The sequence below is a fragment of the Podarcis vaucheri genome (assembly GCF_965113315.1).
Source record: "Podarcis vaucheri genome assembly, chromosome: 17".
Lineage (NCBI taxonomy): Eukaryota > Metazoa > Chordata > Lepidosauria > Squamata > Lacertidae > Podarcis > Podarcis vaucheri.
The window spans coordinates 4,493,869-4,514,264 of NC_138755.1; the positions used below are offsets into that span (position 1 = coordinate 4,493,869).

Sequence of the window (20,396 nt, forward strand, 5' to 3'; positions counted from 1 at the left end):
CCTTGTTAATTACGTTGCATCACTCCACTTAACATTCTGTATTGCAAAACATATCATTTCCCGCACCTTAACATTTTATCCGTCTGAGTACATATATTATTACAATGTTCAAAATTGTCGTTACAAGCAGTTCCAAATCCAGGCATGCCAGCATATACTTAGGTTGCCAGTCAGAACTGTGGGGGCTGCACCTGGCCCCCCAGTTTTTCTGGGCTTCCCTCTAGTTCCTCAACTTGAGCTATTTTCTTTGGGGATGTGCAAGGAGCTATGTAGAGCATTGAAATACTGCCCTATTAAATTGGAAATCATTCTCAGCTGTTTAATGCCCTCTGATAGTTCACTCAGTGTTGCCCACACAATCAGGCCTTAAGGTGTTTTAAAATGAAATCTGAGACTGCAAGGATGTTTGTGTGAAATGTAAAGGGAGCCTTGACTTATAGAGCCTTTTCGATCTAAAAGTCTTATCTCTGCCCTCATCATAGAAATGTTGGAGTTTTCCCTGTTTGTTTGTACAACAGTGAATGAGTGATGCTCTGCCATGCTTGGTCACACACACACACACAGATTGAGATTTAGACACATCACCATATGTTCTAGACCTGAACTTTGGCTCAAATATATAAGCCCCAATTTATGGCCCCAAGTGCCTTTCCCATATTCTGGTCACTCTCTGGAAACATACGGGTTGAGGGTCTCAGCTTTGTTTTCCAGAATTTCTGGAAACAATTTTCAGGGTTTTTTTGTAGATCCCTGAGAGAAGGTTTGCTGTGCCTGAAACATGTTGCATATTAAATAGTGTCTTAGATATATTGGGGCACCTTTTTCTTTCCTTTAAAAATAAAATACAGGTGCAGCTTACTTTTGTCATTTCAATGCAAAACCCAGCAATTCTAGAAGATGAGGGTGGGGGCAGGGAGAACACCCTGTATTGGGGACAAGAAGGGTTGTTTCTGCATGTACTGTAGAAGTTGATCTCTCTCAATCTCTCGTAGCAGCCTGTCAAACTGGTCAGACCTGACTGAGACCTGCTTTTGCCACCTCTCAGGCATCATTCCCAAGGACTGGTGGTTCTCTCAAATCATATTTTTTTCATGACCAAGAGCTCACTTGATTATGTTTTTAAAATGTCGGCATTTCCATTTTTAATTTGGGGTTTAGTTCAGCCACCTTACTCAGCAGCTCATCATGCCTCTCTAGTGTTTTGCCAGGAGGCCCTTTCAGAAATGCCCAGCTCTAAGGTTTTGTTCGGAATTCTAGATTTGCTAAAGAAAGAGGGTTGCGAGATCAGATGGGAGGTCCCTCTTGGGGGAAGGGAAGCCATGATGTTTAAAGCAGCGCAATAGGTAGGGTGGTTGATGCTTTTCACCTTTCAGCCACGTTCAGAAATAACAAATCATTATTTATGTTTGGATGCAAAAATATATTGGCATAGCAAGTATGCTGGGATTTAGAATTAGCACTTCTGTGTTTTCTATTCTGCATTAATGATAATGGCTGGCTGGATCAAGCCAAGGCCCATTTCATCCGGCATCAGTTCTCAACAGCAGCCAGCCATATGCCTTTGGGAATCTCAAAAGCAGGGCACTGAGGAGGTGGCCATCCCATTTGTTCCCAGAATCTGAAACTCAGGTGGTATGCATACTGCCTCTGTTCATGAAAGTTCCAGGTCAAAGGCCTGGAAACGATGCCTTATGAGGAACGGCTAAGGGAGCTGGGCATGTTTAGCCTGGAGAAGAGGAGGTTAAGGGGTGATATGATAGCCATGTTCAAATATATAAAAGGATGTCACATAGAGGAGGGAGAAAGGTTGTTTTCTGCTGCTCCAGCGAAGCGGACACGGAGCAATGGATCCAAACTACAAGAAAGAAGATTCCACCTAAACATTAGGAAGAACTTCCTGACAGTAAGAGCTGTTCGACAGTGGAATTTGCTGCCAAGGAGTGTGATGGAGTCTCCTACTTTGGAGGTCTTTAAGCAGAGGCTTGACAACCATATGTCAGGAGTGCTCTGATGGTGTTTCCTGCTTGGCAGGGGGTTGGACTCGATGGCCCTTGTGGTCACTTCCAACTTTATGATTCTATGATTCTATGATCTACCTATCAGGGCTGGCCCTGCCATTGGACACAGCCAGGTGATCACATTAGGCATCTGATTTTGGGTTTTATGAAAGGGTTTGTTTATTTATTTATTTATTTATTTATTATTTTACTCTTCTCCCCTCCGTGTTTTTTTCTTAATACCTGATAGTAATGTCCTTGAAGAGGGCTTTACTGAGGTGGTAAATCTGTCTATGCTGCAAGTAGGTTTCCGAGAAAATTGGAGATTTATGCATGCGGAAAACTGTGGCAGAGAAAAAGCTATACTGTAACTCTTCTCTCTAATATCATCATCATCATCATCATCATATTATTATTATTATTATTATGCATGCAGGGTTTTTTTGTATGTAGGAGAATTTCCCCACCTGCATGTGAACTGCCATGTGCTGTCTGAAGCAATGCAACCCAGACCTAGGTTTACCATATCTGTTAGAATTGCTTATTTTATTACACTTATATCCCACCTTTCCTCGGAGGAATTCAAGGTGGTGTGCATAGTTCTCCTCCCCACTCCAGTTTTATCCTTACAACAACCCTGTGAGGGAGGTTAGGCTGAGCCTGAGTGACTGGCGCAAGGTCACCCAGGGAGCTTCCTAGCTCTGCAATGACACTCTCTTGCCTCCTTTTCCTTTTTGCAGCAGAATATCCATGGCAGGAAGCCAACAGCCATGGGCGTGCAACACAATCTGTTTCCTCGTGGTTAGGAAACTTTTTTTAAAATGCTGCTAAATAATGTGTTTGGATTTAAAGCCTGCTAGGTATCTAAATGACAAGTCAGTTAAATAGGGTTGCCATATTTTGAAGAGCGAAAAAGAGGACACATTTGCCGAGTTTAACTTTTAACTATGGATTGTTATGACAACTCTACCCATGAAAAAGAGGACATGTCCTGGAAAAAGAGGAAATATGGCAACCCAGCTGTTACATTTTTCAAACTTCAGGGGCAGCACTGCTGAAGGCCTCTGGAAGTCACACCCTTTCAGTTACAAGACCTGTGTCTTGATGGATCAGAGATTATGTGGCAGGCTTTGACTCTTCACATGCTCAGAGGAACTTCCCCTCCTCTCTGTTAGCTTTGCAGAGTATTGCATTGGGAGCATGCTTTGGAATGGGCTCCTATTTAAATGCTGAATTGGTCTTAGAAATTTTACATTATCCGTCTCTTTTAAAATGCAGTCTGGACAGCCTGAAAATTAACCAGTTGCACCCCATACAGGTGGAGACATAATTCTTGAGTCTGAATTCTGTCCCCTTTCCAAAACTTCTTCAAACCTTACATCACCTTTTGTTCTCTCTCTCTCTCCCTCCCTCCCTCCTCAGGATTCACCAGTCAACAAACTACTCTATGCCAGGGAAATCCCACACTACAAACAGATGGTGGAGAAGTAAGTGTGAAAAACAGAAAAAAGGTTGTTGTGGTGGAAGAATACCTAGCCCTGCAGAAAATGAGAGGTTGTGGGTGTGTTTGGGGAAGCCAGGAGTCCTGGGAACTGATTGCATATATTCTACATTTGTTAAAAATATATGCAAAAGGAAATATAAATTTTGCAACAGTTATAAATTATGCAAATAGAGCAGATTTACACCCCACCCCCCTTACTTTACATAAATCTGCTTCTGCCAGTGATATGGAAGAGTAAGGAGCTAGGCATGGCTTTGAAGCCCCATCTTTAATGGGAATCTTATTCGCTTCCTCCATGGCTTTGGAGATTTCTCAGTCAGCATCCACAAACTTGTGAGCATATCTTCATAAATTCCAGATTCATAAATTTATTTTATTTAATGAAGATATTCTAAGGGATGGAGTAGGAACCGACAAGCCACTCCAGCATCCCTGCCAAGAAACTCCATGGACAAAGGTGTGCTCTGGTCCATGGGGTCACAAAGAGTCGGACAGGACTAAACAACAATTCTAAGGGAACTGAATCCTGCATGTTTTCTGCACAGATGCAAAATCACACCTTCCGGACCACATCCATTTAACCAACATGGCTCAAAGATTTCACATCCAAAAATGCATTGAAAGGGTGAAAAGGCCCACCATTTTTGTTACCCAGTATGAATGAGAGAAATGCTTAGTGGTCTTCTCCCAGTATTGCTTGCTTAATTAATTAATTAATTAATTAATTAATTAATTGAATTAAAACAATGACATATTTCAGCACACTACAGAATGAGGAGAGGGTGTTGTAGACAGTGTTGGATGTTATGAATGTTGCTGGCTGGCTTGAGAATGTCATTTTTAGGGCAGGCAAAGGAGACTTACACTGCAGTGTGGCCCCTCCCCACTAACCTTTCTCTTCTCTCCCCCCACCCTCCTTCACGGTTAGGTATTATGCTGATATTCGACAGACTGTTCCTGCCAGCTACCAAGAGATGAACTCAGCCCTGACTGAACTCTCGGGGGTAAGGGAATCCTGCCATGATTCCAGAACCAAAAATAGTATTTAAAAACTGCACTCTCTGTGCCTCACTAATTTTAAAACTCTCCCATGCTGACTTAATCTGCTGCTTTCAAACAAGGAAAGGTTGTGTGGCAGAGCAAATAAATGCCTCAAAATCAGTTGACATATTCAGTGGATTTTCATGATGATGACCATGACTACTACTATCGTCACCATCATGAAAATCCACTGAATATGTCAACTGATTTGACTTCAGTATGTGGGTGGGTGGAGGGGAGTGGTTGCTGCACAGTCCCTTGATTTTGAGGCAGTAGTAGTAGTACGATTACATTTATATGCAATCCATCTGACTGGGTTGCCCCAGCTACTCTGAGCAACATCCAGCAAAATATAAAAACACAATAAAGCAACAAACAAAAAAACTTCCCTATACAGTGCTGTCTTCAAATGTCTTCTAAAAGTTATACAATTGTGCCGTTCCAAGTTATGTCGAGGATATGTTGCAAGAGATCTTGGAAAGTCTTTAAATCACAGGTTGAACAAGGGTTGCTTGCTGCAGTTTGGCCCAAACTTGGATTGTTTATATAGGCAACTCCCCATTTATGAGCGGGTTACATTCCGAGGCACCACGCACAGACAGTATGTGAAATCCTGTATATTTGAAACACCATTGGGAAGAAATCCCAGCAAAAGAAGAATGGATACAAAAACTTATGGAATATGCAGAAATGATGAAACTTACTGGAAAAATAAGAAACCAAGATAACAATTTTTTAAATAAAAGAATGGAAATGGTTTATTGAATATTATCAAACAAACTGTAAGCTGATAAGAACATTAGCAGGATCATTGTAATAACCTGCAGTTTTATAAGCGGATGCTCACATATTGAGCATGTGTCAATGGGGCGTTGCTTGTATTTACCAGGACACTTCATCATATAACAGACCACTGAAACTGGGGCAGGGCACCTCTCTGTGCACAGGCATGCATGGTGCTCCCTTGTTGGGATCCCATCAACAAGGTCTGCAATCACACAATGTCCCTCCATCAATTATTGCTCCCTTTCTGAAGTTGTCTGAATTGTTGTTTTAGGATTGTTATAAGGAAGGGTGAGAAGGGGTATCAATGAGTATCATATAAACGTAGCATAATGTATAGAAACATGCAAAAATACAAGAAGAAGAAGAGGAGGAGGAGTTTGGATTTGATATCCCGCTTTATCACTACCCGAAGGAGTCTCAAAGCGGCTAACATTCTCCTTTCCCTTCCTCCCCCACAACAAACACTCTGTGGGGTGAGTGGGGCTGAGAGACTTCAAAGAAGTGTGACTGGCCCAAGGTCACCCGGCAGCTGCATGTGGAGGAGCGGAGACACGAACCCAGTTCCCCAGATTACGAGTCTACCGCTCTTAACCACTACACCACACTGGCTCTCGACCGTAGTTCAGTGGCAGAGAGTGTGCTTTGCATGCAAAACGTCCCAAATTCAGTTCCTGGCATCTCCTGGTAGGTCTGGTTGAGCCCTCCTTGTCTGAACCCTGGAGAGACTCTGCCTGTCAGTACTGAGCTACATAGACCAATGGCCTGACTAGATAAGGCAGCTTCCTATGTCCACGTGTATGAAAATGTAATTAAAACATCTAACGTTTCATTTTCCACCCTCCTGTTTCGGCAGAAATATTCCTCTGACCTCAACTGCCTGGTGGCCCTGCAAGAACTTTATAATTATATTAACAAGTACTATGATCAGGTATGATAAATCCCTTGAGATTTTGTACTTGCAGGATGTTGGTGGGGGTGGGACGGAGGGACATAAACAGACCAATTTCTGCGGGAGAGGGTGGGGTGGGAGTGAACCCATTTATTCTAACCCATTCCCTGCAAAGAGGTTGGTTGCTGGGAAGGGAAGGCCTGTAGGGCCGGGATGGAAAACATGTGGCCCTCCAGATATTGTTGGACTCCAACTCCCACCAGGCCCAGCCAATATGGCTAGTGGTCAGGAATTATGGGCGTTGCAGTCTGGCAACATCAGGAAGGCTCTGGCACAAGTTAGCCAACCCTGCTGTAGAAAGACTTCTACAGTGGTACCCCGCAAGACGAACGCCTCGCAAGACGGAAAACCCGCTAGACGAAAGGGTTTTCCGTTTTGGAGGTGCTTCGCAAAACGAATTTCCCTATGGGCTTCCTTCGCAAGACGAAAGCCCATAGGGAAATCTCCGGGACAGCGGGGAAGCGCAGCGCATCTTCCCCACTGTCCTCGGACCTCCTCCAAAGGCTGGCGGTGGGGCGGAGAGACCTCCTCCCACCGCCAGCCTTCGGAAGGATGCTCCGAAGGCTGGCGGCGGGAGGAGGGCTCTCTGCCCCACCGCCAGCCTTTGGAAGGCTGCTCCGAAGGCTGGCGGTGGGGCGGAAAGACCTCCTCCCGCCGCCAGGCTTCGGAAGGATGCTCCGAAGGCTGGCGGCGGGAGGAGGGCTCTCTGCCCCACCGCCAGCCTTTGGAAGGCTGCTCCGAAGGCTGGCGGTGGGGCGGAAAGACCTCCTCCCGCCGCCAGCCTTCAGAAGCCTGCTCCAAAGCCTGGCGGTGGGGCGGAAAGACCTCCTCCCGCCGCCAGCCTTTGGAAGGCTGCTCCGAAGGCTGGCGGTGGGGCAGAAAGACCTCCTCCCGCCGCCAGGCTTCGGAAGGATGCTCCGAAGGCTGGCGGCGGGAGGAGGGCTCTCTGCCCCACCGCCAGCCTTCAGAAGGCTGTCCTGAAGACTTGCGGTGGGAGGAGGGTTTTCCTTCCCACCACCAACATTCAGAATGCTGTTCTGAATGTTGGCGGTGGGGAGGAAAAGCCCTCCTCCCACCACAAGCCCCGGGAACAGAGGAGAAGCGCTGCGCCCCTTCCCCTCTGTTCCTGTACCTGTCCTGAAGGCTTGTGGTGGGGAGAAAAGCCCTTCTCCGCACCGCCAGCCTGGCAAGCGGTTTCCATAGGAACGCATTAATTGATTTTCAATGCATTCCTATGGGAAACCATGCTTCGCAAGACGAAAAACTCGCAAGAAGAAAAAACTTGCGGAACGAATTAATTTCGTCTTGCGAGGCACCACTGTACTAGGATAGGTAGGCAAAATATTGACTTTGTGTGCCTCTTTGCAGATAATCAGTGCACTAGAAGAGGACCCACTGGGCCAGAAGATGCAACTGGCATATCGACTGCAACAGATTGCAGCTCTCGTAGAGAACAAAGTTACTGACTTGTGACACTCCTGGGTCCACTACCTGCTCAGATTCAGCACACATGAGGAACTGTACAATCCTAAACAGGTTGACTCAGCATGAAATCGCACGGAGTACAATGGGGCTTAATTCCCTAGCAACTGTGCTATTTAGGGTTGCAGCCTTTTAAGGGGGCAAGGTTGAGCCATACTGAAAGTTCCCTGCCACCTCTGTATGTGGGTCTGTGCGCACACCATGCCTCCAGTCAGTGCCTTAACTGCATAGAAGCTGCCAGGGTCTCTCGCACTCAGTGCTCTTTCTCTCTCTTTTTTTAAACTAGCTGCAAAGAGAATCTTCCGAGTCCAATACACTGGATTTGTAAATAAAAGGGTGTATTTATTTCTGTGGCTCTCTGAAAAGGGTACCAGCTACTGTCTCCCACCTTTTGGGGGAGTGGGGTTGTGGCAGGTCCCTGCTGACCACTGCAGTCTCTGGGATTTGGGGGATCTACCCCAATTTCCTGGCTGGTAATGCACTAATATTGGGGTGGAAATGCCACCTTCCTCTGAACAGACTCTACTAGTCTCTCTTTTAACTTTCCCCATCTCTCCCCTCCCCACACCCCCATTTTATGTATATATGGGAGCTCCCTGCTCCAGGATTGTATTTATTTTAATGAGATTTTGAAGAATAAAAAACACACACCACTTTTCAGAAAGGTACTGTTGTCTGGTTTATTCACACAACCAGGGAGGAAGGGAATGGAAAGGTTTGCCTTAAACAAGTTACTAGATGACTCCCACTTGGTAACTAAGGGGTGAAAGCTGGGAAGACGGTACATGAACTGCCTCCGGAGAGTTAATAATAATAATAATAATAATAATAATAATAATAATAATAATAATTTATTTATACCCCGCCCATCTGGCTGGGCCTCCCCAGCCACTCTGGGCGGCTTCCATAAAAACCAAAAATACAATAAAATATCACACGTTAAAAACTTCCCTGAACAAGGCTGCCTTAAGATGTCTCCTGAATGTCAGGTAGTTGACATCTGCTGGAAGGGCGTTCCACAGGGCGGGCGCCACTACCAAGAAGGCCCTCTGCCTGGTTCCCTGTAGCTTTGCTTCTCGCAATGAGGGAACCGCCAGAAGGCCCTTGGAGTTGGACCTCAGCGTCCGGGCAGAATGATGGGGGTGGAGACGCTCCTTCAGGTATACTGGACCGAGGCCGTTTAGGGCTTTAAAGGTCAGCACCAACACTTTGAATTGTGCTCGGAAACGTACTGGGAGCCAATGCAGGTCTTTCAAGACCGGTGTTATATGGTCTCGGCGGCCGCTCCCAGTCACCAGTCTAGCTGCCGCATTCTGGATTAGTTGTAGTTTCCGGGTCACCTTCAAAGGTAGCCCCACGTAGAGTGCATTGCAGTAGTCCAAGCGGGAGATAACCAGAGCATGCACCACTCTGGCGAGACAGTCCACAGGCAGATAGGGTCTCAGCCTACGTACCAGATGGAGCTGGTAAACAGCTGCCCTGGACACAGATTTGACCTGTGCCTCCATGGACAGCTGTGAGTCCAAAATGACTCCCAGGCTGCGCACCTTAAGATGGGGTGGAACTTGTTCCCTTTGGTCAGGCTCTTTCTCACAGGATTAGTTGATTAGAAACTGCATGTGTTCCAAACCCAAGTTGCTGTGCATTCTCTGATTCCACACATACACGGAATACAGTGGGACCTTGGTTCTCAAACTTAATCCGTTCTGGAAATCTGTTCCAAAACCAAAGCGTTCCAAAACCAAGGTGCGCTTTCCCATAGAAATTAATGCAAATTGGACTGATCCATTCCAGACTTTTAAAAACAACCCCTAAAACAGCAATTTAGCATTAATTTTACTATCTAACAAGACCATTGATCCATAAAATGAAAGCAATAATCAATGTACTGTACTATAAAATAAATAAAACAGTATTGTAGATGATAAAAAAAATTAAGAAAAAACTTTTTTTTAAACCTGCACTGATGATAGTCATTGTTTGGATGGGGGGGCTTTTATCCATTTCCGCAGTCACACAATCAATAAGTAGCTGAACTGGGTTCCACACAGTCACAAAAACAAATTAACCGAAAAAGCCTTGAAAACAAAAATGCAAAATAAACAGCAAAAACAAAAGCGCCAAACTTAATCCATTCCAGAAGTCCGTTTGAGATCTGAAATGTTCAAAAACCAAGGCGCAGCTTCTGACTGGTGCAGGTGCCCCGGAAACAATAGCCGACACCGCGTCTGACGTTCGGCTTCTGAAAAACGTTCAAAAACCGGAACACTTACTTCTGGGTTTTCGCCGTTTGGGAACCAAGGTGTTTGAGAACCAAGGTACCACTGCATGGTATTGGGTATGCTTGCCCCTGCACACCATGGGTGCACATCACCCTATGCTGTTGTTTCATTTTTTAAAATCCAGTTTCTGCTAATGTGCTCTGCTCTGTTGCAATTGCTCAGAAGTCCTAAGTTGTGTGATCTATGTGGTTAAACTACTTGTTGTAACCTGCTGTTAACTACACTAACTGTTATTTTTTGTAAGTTGCCCTGAAGGCCCAAAGTGGGTCAAAAGAAGAGCAGGGAGTTTAAAACACACACCAGGGTTATCTGTGTTACCTTAAGAACTTGAAATCTTCTGCTGGTGAAGTCGCAGTGCAAGTTCAGCTGCTGCTGTCAAGATACAACTGAAGCAGTCGGTGCAGATTGAACATAAAAATGCCTAGAGTCCCAGTTTCAGTGTCTCCTCAAAGAATGCAACAATGGCTTTAACATGTGCATTCATTCATGCATATAACCAATCTTCCCCACACAGGGAGAGAAACCAAATCTGTACAGGAGGAAACTGTCGTCATGGGGCGGCCTCCTTAAGAAGTGCATTCAAGGGCTGTGAGCTCACGATGAAATGAAGATCAGGGGACAGAGCAACTGTGCAAGGCAGAGAACCTGAATTCACCCACCTCTTGCAAGATGATCTTCTATGTGTTTCTGCCAATTGTTTTGCCCTAATCCTGTTAATTCACTAACTTCTTGGGACACCGCAAATGATTTACACTTTTTAATGGGCCCAGGTCCAATGGCCAAGAGAATGAACCAGAACAGTGTGATACTAACCAGAAGTAAGCACAATTGAGTTCAATGGGGCTTACTTCCCAGTGGCGTAGCGTGGGTTGTCAGCACCCGGGGCAAGGCAAGTAATTTGCGCCCCCTAACCGGTGGATTTGCGCCCCCTAACCCTAACCCCCAGCTGCTGCGCCTGGTGCGGCCAGCCCCCCCTGCACCCCCCACGCTACGCCACTGTTACTTCCATTTCAGTTGGGGTTAGAATTGCATCCTTAAATGTTTCAGTTCTGGACCTGCCCTGACCCTCAGCCTCCTCACATCTGCAAAATAGGGTAAGGGATAATAATACAGAACTGACCTACCTTCTTATAGGGTGATTCTTAGGACTTCAAAGCACTTCACAGCTTTATCTTGAACACTATAAAAACGAAGCATAGAACCTGCCTTACGCCAAGCCAGATGGCGCCTCTAGCCAGCTCAGTGTTGTCCACTGACTGGCAGCTGCCACTCTCCAGGGTTTCGAATGGAGAGCATTCCCAGTTCTACCTGGAAAGGTCAGGTGTTGGAACTCGGGAACTTCTGCATGCAAATCACTGAGCTGCAGCATGATGATGATTTAAGTCTTAACGACGAATTGCTCTCCAGTGAATCATAGGATCGTGGAATTGTTGAGTTGGAAAGTCACAAGAGCCGTCAAGTCCAACCCCCTGCAATGGACACAGGACTGCAGTTTTTGCAAAGCTTTGTGAGAACAGCTAACTTTCAGGTTCGCCCATCTGCAGGGTGGGATTCAGATAGTGACCCACCTTGTCAGGGTGGTGGTAACTGATGATGAAGATGATGATGAAGAAGACTGAGCTGATTAGCGCCCCTCCCCCCATATATATATATATACCGTATATGCATGTATGTTTGTATCTAGCACTTGTCACTCAGACGCTTCAGGAAGCTTGCTTTGTAAAAGCACAAAACTGCCGCCTGCCTCGTCTTTCTCCGCCTTCTCTCTCCCGCCCCCCACCCCACGGAGGGGCAGGCCCAGAGGGAGCTCCGCCTCCTCCCCCCAGCCTCACGTGGTGGAGCAGAAGCAGCTGGTGGGGTTGGGAAGGGGACGGGCCGCGCAGGCGCAAGGGGCATCCCGGAGCCTGGATGGAGCTCACAGGGGCTGGGGGGGCCATGAGCGGCAAGAAAGGTAAAGAGGGGGGGCGCGGCTGCCCTTCACGTCTTGGGGGTGCGTGCATGGGGGCTGCGGATACATCCTGGGTGGGGGAGGCAGTTGCATGGGGAGGAAAGAGGGGCAGAGGCTGCGGCGGCGGCAGGGGGGCTTTCCTCTTGTCCCTGCTGCTGCTGCTGCTGCTGCTGCCATTTGCAAGCTTGCCTAGGAAACTTTTGCAGGCGGAGCGCTAATTCTCCCCCCTGGCGTCCCTTCAGGCCCGGGGAGCGGCCGCGGCAAGAAGAAGAAGCATAAGAAGGAGAAGGCGCCTCCGGCTCCGCAGGCAGAGGGCGAGACCCCCGCGGGGTGAGTGGGGCGCCCAGCGCATCTTACCTCGGGGGGAGGGCGGCGGCGGGAGCGACCCTGTGCGAGTAAATGCGGGCGAGAGGTCCTGATTCTGTAAATTGCAGCTCTCGGATGTTGGGGGGGGGATTCCCCGTTTAGAGGAAGCCGGCATGACTTAGAGGGGGGGGCAGGTATGGGGAACAGGTGCTGGGGAACCAGCAAGGGGAGTGCGGGGCTGGCTGCGGCTTCTCAGGGCAGATTCACACGTGCATGTTCGGAATCGTGGCTTGAGAGGGCGGGCCAACACGGGTATCAATGCCTAAAGCGCCCCGCTTTTCGGGGGAGCCCGTGCAGGCTCTCCGCTGCCAGCCCTCAAGCTGCAAGAACGCCAGTGGCATCTGTGCACGTGTAAGCGACTTTTAGTGTTTGGAGGGTGGAAATTTCAGGAAATCGGTCAGTTTCATAACACGCTTTTGTCTCTGGAAGATGGCATAGTTTGCATGTGTGAATGTCCATCACAGGTATGACGCTATATATAATCTGAAATGTAATTAAGTGGAGGCAGTTTGTCTACTAGTAATTTGGGTGTTGAGAAGACCAAATCCTGTTATGATTTCCATTTCTCTGGCAAGGGGGAAAAATGATGATAAAGCTTCTGCTGCAACTTAAAACATAGGAGCGCTTCTACATTGCTTCATTGACATGTAAAGCAGTCAGGAGAGGCGGTTGAGAAAGTAATTCAGCTTTCTGATGGTGAAGGCTCAACCACCAGTCTTCAAGGCAAACTGAGCAGGAGTTACAGAGAGGTAGCCTATCTATCTGAGCAGGAGTGGCTGTGTTTGCTCACTTTGAGGACCTTTACCTCTTCAACAACGATTTTATTGTGAGCTTCCGGGAGTAAGGAGCTTCAGTTTTTGCTCGTTGTTGTTGCCTAGACAAAAGCCTGTGCCATGATAAGTGTGTTAGGCTTTTAAGAGGCCTCAGTTCATGAATGTGGATTGGGTGCCTTTTGCACCAGGATGGCTGTGACAGACTAGTAAGTCCAGACGACTCAAACAAGTGAACCAATCTAGATCCCTCAGTATGTTGTTGGGCTTCTACTTCCATCATCCCTTACCACTGGCTGGGACTGATGGGAGTTACGAGTCCAACAACATCTGGAGGGCACCCGGAGAGGGAAGGCTCCCCTGAGATAAGATAATTCCTCCCATCATCTAAAATTATTATTATTATTACTACTATTATTTTATGTATATCCTGCCTTTTTCCCAAACCGGGACGCAAGGTGACATACGGATAAAATAGAAACAGGTAAAAAACATGGGGGAAACTTATTAAACATTAATAAAAGTAAAACAATTTATAGAACAGGTTTATTAAAAATATAGATAGTTACAATAAAAACATCACAGCGGTTCCCAAAAGCCCATTGAAACAAGGAGGTCTTCACCTGGCAATGCAAGGACAACAAGGAGCCAGTCTAGCTTCTCTAGGGAGGGAATTCCCAAGTCCGGGAGCAGCCACCACCGAGAAGGCCCTCTCCCGTGTCCCCACCAAGTGTGCCTGTGAAATTTAGTTTATTGTCTTCCCTTTTTAAGGAGAGTGCCACTTAAAAGTGTGACTGCTAAAGGAGTAGTGCTGGTGCTGAGGCCTTTTTAGAGGAATGAGGCTACCTGGAAGCCCCATCCATGGGTGTTGGAAATGGTGTCGTAGGTTACTGGGTGGATGTACAGTATCTCTTTCTTGGTGCCTTTGGAGAAGGTTGGCTCTGAATCTGATGCCACAAAGGAAAAAATAATAATAGGTTGTTTGGTTCTGTGGGGAACATGCTGAACCCACAGCTTAGATCATGGGTAGGCAGGCCAGATCCTACCCAATCACCTTCTAAATTCGGCCTGCGGACAGTCCGGGAATCAGCGTGTTTTACATGAGTAGAATGTGTGCTTTTATTTAAAATGCATCTCTGGGTTATTTGTGGGGCATAGGAATTCATTCATTTTTTCTCCCAAAATGTAGTCTGGCCCCCCACAAGGTCTGAGGGACAGTGGACCGGCCCCCTGCTGGAAAAGTTTGCTGACCCCAGGCCTAGATCATCTTGCTGTGCTGATTTAAATTGCAGACGGGGATTACACGGTTCAATAAATAAATAAAAGTATATCCACCTAGGAAACTAGCAAGCTACGGCAAAACTGTGCTAAAACTCCCCTCCCATTCTAGGGAGCTTTTAGTTTCTTTTCCATGGGAGAGCAGCCAGCCTTGAGAGAGAGCGTCTGGACCTGGGGCCTCCTGGTGAGCAAGGCCCAGGCCATGCAGAGCTGGCCGCTTCCGCTGGCCGGTCTCATCCCGCTCCCCTCGCCCAGATTCCATTCCCATCCTGGGCGGCAGCTGCCGGGGGCCATGGGGCTATTTTTAACCCCCCGTCCGCCTCTGGTGTCTCTGTGCACATTTGGGCTCTGGCGGGGAGGAGGGTTCTGAGCTCACAAGGTATTAATTCCTCTTTTACTAAGGAGGGGAGCATGTGGACAGATAAGGTGCCCAGCTGCCGGCATGCTTTGCTGAGGCAGTCTTCTGTCTCCATCCCAGGGCCCATCACTCCAGCCTGGCTTTCACGCCAGAATCGGCAGCTCCCGCCCAGATCTGGGAACTTTGCTCTGGGGAGTATCTTCTCCCTGGGGAAGGCGTCAGGATCAGAGCAGGTCTTCTCCCCTTGCCCTCCCCCCAAATACACACCTTCCTTTGACAAGAACTGGAAGATCAGCAGAGAAAAGGGTGCCAGCTAATTTCATTTTATGCTTGGCCACTCCGAATCGCTTCCCTGTGTATCTTTGGAGATGGGGGAAACAATGCAAGAGGGACTAGGAGGCAGTAGGTATGTCTAAAATTATTGTGAAAGGAGGGTGGTGGTGTTATTTTATTGTGCCATTGATGTGCATGGCGTTTTACAAAACGATATAAACCTAAAAGAGAGGTCCCTGCTCTGAGGGACTTCTCTCTGAATTTTGACAGAGTGGGAGATGGGAGGATTAAGAATATGAGCAAATAAAAGTTACAGTTCCTTAAACTTTCTCTTGGGGGGGGTGAGAATTAATGCCCTTGTGGTTCGTCCTCTCCAGAGGTGACTCTCAGGTTGGAAGAAGGCAAGGGATGTCTGCATAAACAGCTGCTTATAGAAGCGGGATAAACATGAATTAAAAAGTAAATGACATCATTGGGAATTGAGATGCTCCTGACAAGTCTCTCTTTCTCCCCATGCCCCCCAACTCTTCCAGGCCACTGAGTCCCTCCTGTTCAGATGACGCTCCAAGCACCCCTCCAGTACCCCCCTTGCCTTTCCCTGCTGTGATCGGAGGAGGGCAGCTGGGATCTGATGATGAGGAACAAGAGGACCCCCGAGATTACTGCCGAGGTATTTGGGCGATGTGGGGAGTGGGGCAGGCTATTCTTCCCCCAAGATGGGACAGATTAGGGGCTTTCTGTTTGGAATTGTAAGTGAGGTGGGCAGTACCAGGTGCAGAGAGCCGATAAACAAAGGAAGACTGCATTGCCTTCATACCCTCTGCTTGTTGAGCTTCTAAAGTTGCGCTTGTTTCCAGCAAGACAACCCAGAGAGCCAGGCCCTTGGTCTGGTCCAGCAGAGCACTCTTCTGTGCCCCTAAAGAATAACAACAAAACTGTTCAATGTCTTTAGAAATTGACCGCATGCAAGTACTAGAAACCTTCCAATGCTGTTGAACTACAGCTCCCACGATCCCTGACCTTTGGCCAGGTTGGCTGAGGCTGATGGGATCTGTAGTCCTCCAAATGCTGTTGGGCCAGAAGTAACCCACCCCAGCGCTAGGTGCACCGTGGTCCAGGGTGGCAATTGTGCTGGGCCAGGACGTTCTCTGTGACTCTGGCAACTGGTGTAATTAACCTGTCTTCCCCTTGTTGCCTTGCTAGGTGGGTATTACCCGGTAAAGATTGGGGACCTGTTCAACGGGCGCTACCATGTGGTGCGGAAACTCGGCTGGGGGCACTTTTCGACTGTCTGGCTTTGTTGGGACATTCAGTGAGTATGGCAGGGTGGGGAGGCTTCATTTCTGTCCCCTACCAGAGAATTAAGGAGTTAAGGCTAGTACAATGGACTTCACTTTCCTGAAAAATGGAAGAATCAAAGGCAGCGTTTTCTAACTGGCCAGATTATGGAGCAACAAAGGGAGGCTATGTGAAGCGAGAAATAAGGGAGGAAGAATTAAGGGAAATGGAAATACTCAGGAAGTGATTTTTATACCATATACAGTGGTACCTCTGGATGCGAATGGGATCCGTTCCGGAGCCCCGTTCGCATTCTGAAGCAAACGCAACCCACGTCTGCGCGTGCGCTGGTTGCGATTCACCACTTTCACACATGTGCGTGACATCATTTTGAGCGTCTGCGCAAGTGGCGAAACCCGGAAGTAACGCACTCTGCTACTTCTGGGTCGCCGCAGAGCGTAACTTGAAAACGCTCGACCTGAAGCACATTCAGCCCAAGGTATGACTGTACTGTAGATTCCTAGCAAGGAGAAGAAAAAGAGAGGAATGTGCTGAGGGCTTATATGGTCATGATTGTTCTGCTGCTCTTGAGGGCTAGAAGCTTGCTTAAATTTAAACTTGTTGTCATCGTAGTTATTAGTTTGCACAAAAGCCCATTTGAGCCTTTGGAACCACACATTGTGATCATTTTACCCAGTCTAGGTCCTTAGCAGGAGGACTGATAAGGTTGGAAATGCAAATCCAGAGATTATTCACAGGATTGCAGCTTTTTACCTGTAATTAGGTATTCCAAAGTAGCCAACGTCTTCAGTAAGAGGCAATGGGGTGGGGGCAGAAACTTAGCCTTTCTTACCAGGCTGCTGATTGTTAAGTACAAAATAATTGATGGGCATAAAGGGATTGCCTAATCTGGGAAGACCCATGGGGAGGGGGGGGGTCCCTGAGTTTGTGTGGGACAAGGAGAAGGGTGGGCATGGTAGTCAAGTGTCTTAATAGCAGAGGAACTTGCTGTTTCCTACTGCGTAAATCGTTAAGTATTCCCACTTTGCTTTTATGAATTTGTTATTATTTTGTAATCACTACTATGTCCTTAACTTGTTTTATCTGAGAAGTCTTGATGCTCCTGTGGAGATTACAAAGCGGGGGGCAGAATTTAAAACAAAAAGTGGAAAGGGGGAGCCAGGACTAACCAGTCCCTTCCTTCTCTGTCTCCCCCTTCCCCCCGCAAGGCGGAAGCGTTTTGTGGCCCTCAAAGTGGTGAAGAGCGCTGTGCACTATACAGAGACAGCCGTGGATGAGATAAAGCTGCTGAAATGTGTGAGTTGCCCTCCTTGCCCATCCCTTTCCCCAGTTCTGGAGGCCCTGTAGAAGGAGTAGTGATTAAATAAAAGGAGAGGAAGTTTGTGAGATTTTGGCATACTTGGAACCCCTTCTGCTTGGGAGCCCTGAGCCATAAAACTACTACAGGGAGAACATGGCACTCTTTATTATTTTATCTGATCCCTTGGACAGCCTAGGCTTGGAGTAGATGAAGCACCCCTACCCTGGATCCATTTGCTCTGTTTACCATCTAGATCCCACCCTTTGCTGTCAGACACAGTGTCTTCTGTTCCCTTAGCCAATCTAATCTGTTTCTCTCCATATGACCTGGACTACAACTTCCATCAGCCCCAGCAAACACTGGGTGCTGGTAAGGACTCATGAGAATTGCAATCCAATATGTCTGGAGGGCATCCCGGATTGGGAAACAGTGTTCAAAACTCCCATTGTTCTAGGCATATTTTGCACAGGGAATTTCATTAGCACAAGCAGTTTCTGAGCTCTGGGTGCAGTACTGCACCTAAGATTTCAGATTAAAACTGCAGAGTGGAAGGAAAGGAGGAGCTTTTTCTGCCTCCTCACTTCCAGCTACTCTCTGAAGACTGGAGAAGAGACCCTCTTAAGAATATTAGGGGGGATGGGCAAGGGAAGGACTAGACCAGGTGAAAAAGGAATGTAATATTTTAGTTGCAGTTCATTCATTTTCAGCTTTGTGTTCTTGTTCTAAAAAAAACGTGCCTAGACATTTTGTTGTTGCGTCCATAACCTAGGTTTTAAGGTGCCATTTAGTTCCTAGCCTTCATATCTCAGTTTCTAACATTGTTAAGAAAGGCTGCCTTAGAGCAATGTGAAAAGTATGAGTTGACAGGAGAGCCGACTCTCGGCTACCCAGAGCAGAGTTTGGTTTGCTACTCTGACATTTGAAGTAGATTCCTAATAAACATTCCTTCTTCCCCATCCCACACAAAGACACCATTTCCCTATTCTAAACAGTGTTTCTTTGTGGAATATTGTTTGGAAATAATAATGGATTCGACAATTTGGTTCAACTTCTGATGCCCGGCTATAGGGGAGCCCTTGCCATGGGCATAGCCAAGGGGGACAGCTCCCCCCCCCCCCGATCAAGTAATGAATAGAAATATTTAATTAACTGACCAATCGTGTCATTTCTGTCCCCCTAACAAAAGTCCTGGCCTCCCTAATAAAAATCCTGGCTATACCCATGGCCCCTGACATCAGAAATACTGTGGAAGTGTACCCAAGTTGGGTTTTTTTTCAGCTGTGACATCTATGATTTAAAACATCCTCCCAAGGATGGTTTGCCTGGCTCTATCATTGCTCACTTGTAGATAGGCAAACAAAGGCAGTTTTATTCCAGGGAGCTTTTGGAGACTTATCACTCTTTATGCTGGTTCTCCCTTTAGGGTTTTTAAAGTCCTTTTTGGACTGCTTTGTGGCTTTACTTATTCCCCCCCCCCCTTTTCTATAATGTTTTTATTTAGATTGTAAATCTCTTCGAGTGGATCAGGTGGGATATACAGTGGTACCTCGTCAGGTTACATATGCTTCAGGTTACAGACTCCACTAACCCAGAAATAGTGCTTTAGGTTAAGAACTTTTCTTCAGGATGAGAACAGAAATCGTGTTCCGGCGGCGTGGCAGCAGCAGGAGGCCCCGTTAGCTAAAGTGGTGATTCAGGTTAAGAACAGTTTCAGGTTAAGTACGGACCTCCGGAACGAATTAAGTACTTAACCCGAGGTACCACTGTAAACCCTGAGAATTTATTTTTTTAAGTACAGTGGTACCCCGCAAGACGAACGCCTCGCGAGACGAAAAACTCGCAAAACGAAAGGTTTTTTCGTTTTCGAGTTCCCTCGCAAGACGAATTTCCCTATGGGCTTGCTTCGCAAAACGAAGCTTGCCCCGGGGACAGCGGGTCTTCTCTTTTGAAGCAAGGGGCTGCGGGGAGATAGCAATCTCCCTGCAGCCCCTTGCTGCAAAAGACGTCGGGGGAAGCGGGGAAGCGAAGCGCTTCGCTTCCCCGCTTCCCCCGACGTCTTTTGCAGCAAGGGGCTGCGGGGAGATGGCTTCTCCCGGTGCTCCGAAGCCGGGCGGGGGGGGCAGGGGACACCTCCCGCCGCAGCGGGGACACCTTTTGAAGGCAGGCGGGGGGGAGCAAAGACTTTGGCCCCCCGCCCGCCTTCAGAAGAGGTCCAGGACCTCTTCTGAAGGCTGGCGGGGGGCCAAAGTCTTTGGCCCCCCTGCCTCCCTTCCCAGGGGCTTTTAAATCGCCCCGGACAGCGGAGAAGTCCTCCGCTGTCCGGGGCGATTTTAAAATGCCGCCCGCCAGCATTTTAAGATCGCCCGGACAGCGGAGAAGTCCTCCGCTGTCCCGGGGTTTTTTTAAATGCTGGGGGTGGAAAGAAAAGCCCTTGTCCCCCCCCCCCCAGCCTTCAGAAGAGGTCCGGGGACAGACTGTCCCCGGATCTGGTCTGAAGGCGGTTTCCCTAGGAACGCATTAATTGATTTTCAATGCATTCCTATGGGAAACCGTGCATCGCAAGACGAAAAAACCGCAAGACGAAGAGACTTGCGGAACGAATTAATTTCGTCTTGCGAGGCACCACTGTATGATTGGGATTGTACAACTTCATAGTGCAGTGAGGGATTGGACTCCCTCACATTAATAAAAGCTTGTTACGCTTTGAGTACCAGCAGAGATTCTATTGTAACCTACCCATTCTTCACACGGGGCCTTTTTTAT

At 47.5% G+C, this 20,396-nt stretch overlaps 2 protein-coding genes across 4 annotated transcripts in view; both read left to right on the forward strand.

Moving 5' to 3' along the window:
- PLXNB3 (plexin B3) overlaps positions 1-8,423 on the forward strand; it is a 56,383-nt gene extending 47,960 nt beyond the window's left edge. The window contains exons 32-35 of the mRNA XM_082204411.1: positions 3,420-3,484; positions 4,430-4,505; positions 6,182-6,256; positions 7,646-8,423. Of these exons, the coding sequence (XP_082060537.1) occupies positions 3,420-3,484; positions 4,430-4,505; positions 6,182-6,256; positions 7,646-7,750 (321 nt within the window). The 3' untranslated portion in view covers positions 7,751-8,423. The remainder of the gene's footprint in view (positions 1-3,419; positions 3,485-4,429; positions 4,506-6,181; positions 6,257-7,645) is intronic.
- Positions 8,424-11,894: 3,471 nt separating this feature from the next.
- Positions 11,895-20,396, forward strand: part of SRPK3 (SRSF protein kinase 3) — a 32,696-nt gene continuing 24,194 nt past the window's right edge. For 2 of the 3 annotated variants that reach the window (XM_082204408.1, XM_082204410.1), the window contains exons 1-5: positions 11,895-11,992; positions 12,232-12,319; positions 15,568-15,704; positions 16,238-16,346; positions 17,542-17,629. In XM_082204408.1, coding sequence (XP_082060534.1) covers positions 11,950-11,992; positions 12,232-12,319; positions 15,568-15,704; positions 16,238-16,346; positions 17,542-17,629 — 465 coding nt within the window. In that variant the 5' untranslated portion in view covers positions 11,895-11,949. Of the gene's footprint in view, positions 11,993-12,231; positions 12,320-14,842; positions 15,168-15,567; positions 15,705-16,237; positions 16,347-17,541; positions 17,630-20,396 lie in introns of those variants that run through there. The other variant, XM_082204409.1, reaches the window with a different exon arrangement.